This window comes from Cynoglossus semilaevis, chromosome 9 (assembly GCF_000523025.1).
Source record: "Cynoglossus semilaevis isolate Cse_v1.0 chromosome 9, Cse_v1.0, whole genome shotgun sequence".
NCBI classification, from domain to species: domain Eukaryota; kingdom Metazoa; phylum Chordata; class Actinopteri; order Pleuronectiformes; family Cynoglossidae; genus Cynoglossus; species Cynoglossus semilaevis.
The window spans coordinates 661,989-671,450 of NC_024315.1; the positions used below are offsets into that span (position 1 = coordinate 661,989).

At 44.3% G+C, this 9,462-nt stretch overlaps 1 protein-coding gene across 1 annotated transcript; it reads right to left on the reverse strand.

Moving 5' to 3' along the window:
• Positions 1-4,155: 4,155 nt before the first annotated feature.
• On the reverse strand, positions 4,156-7,627 carry LOC103383200 (homeobox protein Nkx-2.5-like). The gene is made up of 2 exons (XM_008316243.3): positions 6,726-7,627; positions 4,156-5,356 (listed from the first exon to the last, which is right to left on the reverse strand). The coding sequence occupies exons 1-2, from the start codon at positions 7,135-7,137 to the stop codon at positions 4,692-4,694; spliced, it is 1,077 nt and encodes a 358-aa protein (XP_008314465.1). The 5' UTR covers positions 7,138-7,627; the 3' UTR covers positions 4,156-4,691.
• Positions 7,628-9,462: the final 1,835 nt, after the last annotated feature.

The window sequence follows — 9,462 nt, forward strand, 5'->3', positions numbered from 1 at the left end:
AAATTTTGGTCCAAGGCCAAGTCAACAAGTCAAAGTCCAGTATGAATTCACAGCAGGTCAACTTGTGTGAAGAGTCCGAGTCCGAGTTGAGTCGGAGAATAATAATATTAATTTAACGCAGTCACAAATTTGACTTGACTCCGAGTGGCAGGCCAATAATAATATTAATTTAACACAGTCACAAATTTGACTTGACTCCGAGTGGCAGCCTTGGACTCAAATCCCCCTCAGAAAAGTCTCTTAGAGTTTTAGTCCACATAGTCAGTGCTCGAGTCCAAGTCCAAGTCCGAGTCAAGGGCACTTACACTGCAGCAGGGCATTGGGTATAACATGTCTGTGACTGTCAGTGAGTAACCTAAAAATGTTATTATTATTATTATTGTTTTTGTTGTTGTTGTTGTTGATGATGATGATGATGTTGTTGTTGTTGTTGTTGTTGATGATGATGATGATGTTGTTGTTGTTGTTGTTGTTGATGATGATATTGTTGTTGTTGTTGTTGTTGTCGTCGTCCTCGTCCTCAGCTCCACCGGTCCGTCTTGTCCGCAGCCTGTCGCCTCACTGTCTCGTCTTTATTTGCTTGTGTCCTGTTTGTGGACAGCAGCACCTCCGGGCGCTCAGAGCTTATCAGCGCCCTCTGTTTACTCCTCTATTAATCCCCATTAGTCCTGGGGTGGTGTCGGTGGGAGATGCTGCAGGTGGAGCAGCAGCAGCAGCAGCAGCAGCAGCAGCAGCAGCAGACGACTCGTCCTGAATGATGGACTGTGTGACTTTTTGTTTCCACACAGTAAACAAACAGAGGAGAGATTATCAGGCTAGTTAACAGCCCTGAGTGACAGATCTCAATCTGAGGCAGAGACCGAGAGTCTGCTACAGAGAGAGAGAGAGAGAGAGGGAGAGGGAGAGAGAGAGAAGAGCCGGGCTGATCCAGCTAACTGATAACGACAGCACTTTAGTCACATCAGTCTGTTTGGATCTGCTTTGGTTCTATCTGATCTGATCCCAGATCATCCACTTAAGCCCGAGAGGAAGAAGCTGCGCAGGGAGAGGCTGCAGGTATACAGGCCCTTCGTGGAAGAAACGATGATTTATTTTTGGCGATAAAATCGTTGGGAGCAGCTCCAAGAAAAAACCAAAACAAACAACCAAAACCGTATTTCCTTCATTCAAAAGTGCGGTGTAAAGAGGTGTGGGTGCAGTGAATGTAGGGACAAAGTGTGGCCCCTGCTGTTTGCTCTGGGTCTGTCAGTGTGTGTATATGTGTATATGTGTGTGTGTGTGTGCGTGTAATTATACAAGAACGGATCAGTGGAAACAAGAATTAATTAAGGCGCAGATAAAAACAACAATTGACACTTCCGTGTTTCCTGTCTAGTCATTTTCTCACCACTGCCCTGATCATCTGTCGTCATTAATAATGTTCCTAAACAGAACCAGAACCAGTGAAAACGACCAGAACCCTTGTATTTGGAGCTGGTATATCTGTGGCTCCTGGTATAGTAGATGGAAAAGCCTGTGTTCGTGCGTAATGGCGCAATTAAGACAATTAAGTCTCAGCACCTCAGATAACCAGGACCCCCCCCCACACACACACACACACACTCCCCCCTGCACCGCCCACCCTCCACCTTTCTCACCCTCCCACTACCCCCCTGAAAAACTCACGGGGCAACAAGTAAAAAAAAAAAAAATCGAAAAATCTACACTGAGATTTTTTTAAGCGTTTTTATTTATATACAGACGTGTTTAAACATGATCTATATCGCGATATAAAACCGTTTTTGATATTTTCGATTTTGTAGTCGCAACATTTATCGTGATCCAATATTATACTGTAGTCCTGGTCTTAAATTAACCCTTTATCCAAGTTCCGGTCTACGTCCAGCTCAGTATTAAACCAGACGACATTTTAGTCCGAGTTTTGACTATTTTTTTTTTGAAGTAAAGACTGAAACTTAATGTGTTTTCATTGTGGCCTAATTTTAATCTGTTCAAGTTTGTAATACTCTATATATTTTCCTGGTACTGGTCAGTAATTGAGGTAAGAATTCTTGTTTATTTACAGACAGTAAAAAAAAAATCACATACAATTATTATGTGACATAAACGATGGTAAAATATGAACGACTGCAGGAAAGAGAGAAATTTAAATGTATATTTTCCCATGTTTTATTACAGTAACACGGAGGAGGAAAAAAAACAGTGTTTTCATGACGTCACTATCACTGGGTTCTTCATAGAGAAGGATGACGTCACTATCACTGGGTTCTTCATAATCTTATTTCTCCTGCTTCATATATTCACCGTTCCCTCCTCAACGCGGGGCCACCGCGGGTTTTTACCTGCATGTGTGAACCACAAGGACCGGGCCTTGGAATAACACCCTTAACAACTGGAATAATGGAGCACATGAGGCTTCTCCTCCCTTTTCCCCCAAACTCTCCCGTCCATTTCCCTCCTCATGGTGAAACTTGTAGCAATAATACCCCCTTCTTTCACACAAACGCCTCCCCGCTACCCTCACCTCTGCAGCCCGGCTGCCCCTGCAGGAGCCTCGCTGCTGGGGACCTGGCACAGGCTTTTCTCCGCGAACAAAAAACAAGAGTCGGAACAAAAGTGAACAGGTTTTTTCTGCCTCCACGTCCTCCTTCTCTTCACTGCCTGCCCCTTCAGTGGAAAATGGGAATATTAGGACGTCAATCTCACGGCCCCTGTGCGCCTTTGTCTTTGCTGAGTGGAGCCGGCTCTGCCCACCACGCACCCTTTGTCCCGGACTCCAATGAGAGCCATTATTTGGTCTCTCTTGGCCCGGCTGCAGCCCACTCTTCAGGGGCTATTTTCGATGCTTAATCGCGCCCTTAGAAAGACCTCAGATGGAGAATAACTTCCTCCTTTCACGTCTCCTGGCACTGGGACAAAGAGTTCCTGTGGCCCCGGCCTCCTCCGGGAGGAGAAAATAAAAGCTCGAGATTTGCCTCCGTGGTTCTGCTCCACTCCTCAACATGAGAAACATTACGAGAACACTTACACAGCACATGCATGGAGCAATTTGCGGAAATTAAGGTGATTAAGACGGGATAATATCCTAATAATTATGAAACAATGCTCTGATTTACACGGTTAAGGATGAACCTGCTGAGATTATAATTTTAATTTTCACCCTTTAACACACTTTGGCACAAATGACGTGAGAGAAAAATACAATACAACTATTGTTATTGTTATTACTAAAACAGTTTTTTTTTTATCTGGTTATGACGACATAATGACGCAAATCCTAGTCATTACAGTAGATATAATGACAGTGTTTTTGGTTCATTATTTTAAACAAAAATGTGTTAATATGTACAAAAGATTTTATTTAGATTTAATTATTATGATAGTGTTAGTTAAGGGTAAAAGCTATAATTTTTGACACATTTAAATATCTGAGATTCACGATACGATTACATTAACTGTAAATGTGATTATTTTAAATTCATACGTAAAAAAAAATAATATTATACTAAATTGTACAACTAAAATATTTGTCCAATTTTTTTCAAGAACTCTCATTTTTTATATACAATACAGAAAATAACAATGAGTTGATGTTGTTTTCAGTACATGGGAGTGGAGTGGTGTAGAAATACTCCTTATTTTATATAACCTTAATTTATATCGGTTCAAAAATACGACATAAAAATGTATCATATGAAGACATAACTAAACCACGGTTGTTGTTACTGCTAAAATATGACCAATGTTGAAAACCCGTTCTGTTCCTGAGACCAAACCTTGATGTAACATTAACAACAGCCATTGTCATCAGAGCAGGCTGCTGCAGAAGGGGCTGCAGGGAGGGGACGGGAACTGTTGGTAGCATTTTGTCAACGTGTAGGTCACTATTGTTAACAGACCCAGCTCTCATGACCCACATAACTGAGAATGGATTGGATGTCAGTGGGATTATAGAAACTTCCAGTTGAAATGCCATTAAAATTCAAGGCTGTTTTACAAATAATAATAATAATAATAATAATAATTTATTAGTACATTTCAGTCAACAGAATTAAGTCAAACAAATGGATTAACCGTATTATGTATTGTATTATTGTTAACATTTTACAACCATATCACATTTTTTTCTCCAATAATTCACCACTATCTATATTATTTCAGTTAACATAGTAAAACGTGTATTTCGACCCCCACCTCTGAAATCTTAATATTTGTTAATGTGGTTAATTTTTTTTTTTTTTACAAAATTAGAAAACGCAGCGTCTGTTATTTCTTGTATTTATTTGAATATATTTATATGAAATAGACGCAAACAATTCTCTGTTAAACAACAACAACAAAAATTAAATCGTTTCATACATAATCTAAAAAATATACAAAGTTAAAAGAAACAGTGTTTTATCAATCAAAATCCACATTTGGAGTTCACAGAAGAAGGTTCGATGTCCGCAGTCATCGTGCGGCAACCCGGGACTCCAACAAGAGCACGTCTTTAGCCGGTTCCTCAGCACCGGGAGGAGGCTGCACTTTCAGCCACATTTTTTAATCTGACTCCAAAAAACACGAGCAACACTGTTTTCTGAGTGTAAGAACCAAAGGGTGGCGCTGTTTAAAGGCAGTGTGTTTTTGGTGGAATTGATGAAAGAGCTTCAAGTCTCCGTAAATGCTGGACCCGTTGGGCCGCGGCTGGGTTACCAGGCTCGGATTCCCTGCAGGGAGCCCTGACAGGACGTGACCGCGGTCCCCTGGTGCGCCTGCGCCTGTGCGGAGCCGCCGAGGCCGCTCACGTTCCCCAGGTTCACGTTCATGAAGGCGTTGTTGGTGCTGGAGGGGGGCAGCGCCGGGAGGCTGGTGTACGTGCAGCTGTAGTTGCTGTTGTACGCCGGGCTGTTGTAGGTGTAAGCCGGGTATCCGTTGTAACTGTACGGGTTGGACGTGTAAGGCGCAGCGGCTGCGGCCGCGGCGTAGCTCTGCGCGCCCCCGAGACAGGGCTTCCCGTCTCGGACCAGCACCGGCACGGCGACGCGTCGCGGCGGAGGCGGCGGGTGATGGTGCTGCTGCTGCTGCCCCGCCGCCTCCAGGGACTTGTCCTGCCGCTGCCGTTTGCACTTGTAGCGCCGGTTCTGGAACCAGATCTTGACCTGGTTCGAGGTGAGCTTGAGAGTCGTGGCCAGATGCTCGCGCTCCGGTGCGGACAGGTAGCGCTGCTGCTTGAAGCGTCTCTCCAGCTCGAAGACCTGCGCCTGGGAGAAGAGCACCCTGGGTCTCCGCCGGCTCCTCTGCTTCTGCAGCGGCCTCTCTGAGTCCACCTGGCCGCCCTCTGCTGCGTCTTCCCGGGACACGAGCCCGCAGCTCTCTGGGTGGATTGGAAAAAGTCAGATTTAAGTGTTGAAAGCTTCAACCTCAAATCATGCGTAAAAAAAGAGAAAAGAATAATTCTGCCACTTAATTCTGTCAACACGCCCGCAAATAACACGCGCTTCCTGAATGGGTCGTGTTCTCTGGGCTGTGGGCAACAGACAGATTCACTGTCGACCACTGTCGACCACTGTACCGTCTGTTACTGTCACTGTCAACGCAGGGAAACCACAAGAAAGTTGAATGGAAATAAATAATAATTATCATTACATTTTTAAAATATATGCGTTTTTATGCTGTTAACATTTAAAAAATATATTTTTTTAGTGTTCTAATATAATCTCAACAGAAAAGAAATCCCGACACGTCAGTGGCAGAAAACGTTTTAATTGTAGATCGATTAGTCAACATTATAATCGATACTGGTTTCATAGGAGATTTCTGCTCAAAAAATTAAAATAATGTATTAATTAGAATTCATTTCCAATTTTAGATCAAATTAAATAATCGAGAAAAATCCAAAATAGTCAAAGAGCCAAAAAATGTCTCTGCACAGTTATATACTGTAGTACACACACATACGTCGGTCTCTGCAAAGAGACTCAACATACGTCACACTCCCCTTTAAATTATTAATATCAAACTCCAGTAAACCCTGGAAAATTATAATGATCTATTTTTTGTCACTAAAGTATTTTTTTTCCTCCAAATTAAATCGTTGAATCGACCACGTCCAGTGACGTAACAGCGAACTTTTCCCGGTGAATATTTCAGGCAGCAGAGAAGCTGCAGCGTCAGCTCGGTGTCTGCGCCTGTGTTTATTGGTGCTACTCCGCGGTGTCACTGTTTTTACAGGCCTCTTAAAACTAATAGTCGGTTTATAGTCCACACATCATCACAACAGAGTGAGCGGCTCCACCACTACAAGGTGTTTGACATCCGCAGACTTTACTGGATCCGTCTCCAGCCTCTGATAACGGACTTTTACTGGGGAGGATTAACAGGTTTTAAATTCTGGGCAATTATCTGCAAAACTGTCAAATTCTTCAACTCACGGACATGGGAATAATTTTCACATTTTTAAAATGGTCAATTCTAAATATTAAACAATATCAAACATGGCAGAAATATTTTTTCTAAATTACTTTCCTAAAAGTTAAAATACATACATCCATCAAGTGCATACAGGAAATATTACTTGCAGTACTTAGTTGTACACAGATTGTATTCGCGTTTGTAAATTATTTCTTGAACTTCTGGAGCTCGAAGTCAGAACAGCCGCTCGTGTTTGTATCTAAACTGTTTCGCAGTGATTAATTATGTTCCATTATTCCTTTGTTGCCCTAAAAAAAAAAAAAAAAACTCACTGCTCTCCTGCTCCTCCAGCTCGGCGGCCTCCACCTTGCTGGCTCCCTGCAGGCCCGGGTGGTGCAGATACATGTCCGGGGACAGACGGTCCTCCTCCCGCACCGCCAGCGCGCTCAAATAGGCCAGATTGTCCTCCCCGTCCGAGAAGGACGAGCTGTCCCGGGTCCCTGCAAATATGCAGGACGGCGGGCTCTGGAAATGCTGCTGCTGCTGCGGCTGGAGAGGAGGAGGAGATCCGGCCAAGTGCTGCTGGGTGTGGACCCGGTGCTGGAGCTCCTGCTGCTGCTGCTGCTGCTCCAGTTTAAGGATATCCTTGACAGAAAACGGCGTGGAGGTGAGCGGACTCTGCAGCATCATGTCATCCAGCTCCGGCTCTGCACCATGAAGGAAATGAATCCCGCCGAGTAACATGCACTCCTCTCCGGGTTCTCCCTCTCTGTTATTCTGTTGTTGTTGTTTTTTTTTCTTTTCTAACAGATAATTGGTCTCGGTTCTCCCCTCTTTGAAGCCTGGAGGTTTGTGACGCCTGTGAAAAGCCTCATTGCTGCATGATCAGACCGGGGAGTGTAGGCTTTAGTCCCGGGGTTAGTCCATGCTAGCTCTCCTCTGACAGATGCAGTGGAAGTGGTCTTTGTGCGCGGACCTTGGATCAGCCTGTCTGCCTCCGCTGGTGTCAGGGGGAGGGTGCAGTGTGTGGAATGGAAAGTCCGTGGGCGCCGTGCGTTTGGGAGTTGCGGGGGTAGGTGGGGCGTCCTGTACCAGTGACGCATATGTTCACGTGCTGGTTTTGATTTCTGTCATCTGTTGATATGGTGGGCAGAAGATTTACGGACAGCTGTGGTCAACTTTCTCCACCGAGTCCCGATTGGCCACGTTTTTGGCGTTTTTTTACGCACGCATTTCCCCCCGCAACCTGCCCCACACTACACTCTGTCTGGTGACCTTTTAGTTCAACGTGGACATTTTAATCTTTTGTGCAAAAAAAAAATTATATATATATTGTTTTGAGATTTTCATGAACCGGTTTTTATGCAAAAAACCCGTGCGTAAAATCCTTTGGAGACGCGCGCTGTGACGTGGACCATAGGGTCCTGTACTAGAATGACTCACTCAAGTGGATCATAAAGGATGTCAGCCTTGGCCCTCGCTTCGACCGCTACGTCACTGGTCTAAATGACATGTAATTGGCTTAAAAGTTTTAGAATTATTGCACGTCACCACAAATGTCTGTAAAACACTGCGCCAAAAGTAAACTCTAAATCCAAATACGAACGACCGGCCTGTGATTCCCTGTGAGGGCTGAGTCCACTCCACCAAGGGTCCAGTCCTTACAAGGACATCACGGCCACGGGGCCAGGGTTTAAAGAAACTCCCAAACTTCAGAAACTTCAGTGTTTACTCCGTGGCGGGCATCGATCACCACAACGCAGTAAAACTGGCGCAGGAAGAAGAAAAAGAAAAACCCTCCAGACTTTACCATTTTTGGGTAAAAGAGGAGGAAGAGTTACATTAGAAAGAGTATTAAATGATGTGGTGATCTCCGGGTCGAATGTAAAGGTTTTTTAAGGTCTTTCCACCTCTGTATTCACTTTCACCCCCCCACCCTCACCACCCCGTCCCCTCTTTATCTCGGGTGTTGTATTAATAACCGCACAGGGCAGATAAGCAGGGCCCCCCAGGCCAATTAAAATTCCTCCAGGAAAAACTGAGTGACGTTTTTAGCTCGAGCTAATCTGCTGCTATCACTTCTCCTTTCCGTTTTGCTGCAGGACCTCTGTGTGGCCCTCTGTGTCACCCTGCTCCCTCCCCCCTACCTCACCCGCTGTTCGTTCGTTTCTTCACTGCGCAGGTGAACAGCACTGCTGTGGATGAAGATGATCCGGGATTTTAGTTCCATGATCCAGGACCTGAAGAAGAACTTTATTATGAGGGTCTATGTCAGTACAACACACGATCATGTTTTTTAATTGAAAAGATTCAATCTGGCTCAGCAGCGAGGGGCGCTTCTAAAACCTATAGTGTGGGTTGCGGACATGTGTCCTACAGTACAAGCCTGTTGTTTCTGGGCCACAGAAAACAAAACACGATGTAAACAAGTGGTTCACAAAACGTTTTCGCACTACAGCCCTATGTAGGCCGGAAATAAAATCACAAACTAAGTAGATTTTCCCTGTGAGACATTAACAGAAAATATAAATGATCGTTATATTTAGTCCATTTGTTTTGTCCCCCCCCCCCCCCCGCCCAGCTCTACGTAGCCTACGATGAACTACAGAAAAATGACCAGCCCGTCAATCTTTCAATACTGAAATAATCAAATAACCTACATTTGAGAATAACCGGAAAACTTTGGGTCAGACTCACATTTTATTCCATATACAGTGTTTATGTCTACATTTGTTCCTAAACTTTAGGTTCAGTCCAAGTGGACCGTTGAAGGACATCATAAAGGCCCAGAGCGAAACCGTTAAAGTCGACTTCACTGAGTAACGACGGTGTACGTTTGTTCCACTTGTCTCTTTATGACCATCTTTAAATACTTTAACACAAGACTTTTTTTTTGGCTTTTCCATCCAAACATCCATTTTGGAGACTGAACTACGGAGCCGGAGTCACCGCAACTGTCCCGTGTTCGAGAACCGTCTTTGCCTGTTTTTGTTACGTTTGCCCACCGGATGGCACTGTTGGCACCGCAGCTTCCTTATAAGGAGGAAGTACACAATAATTAGAGGAAGT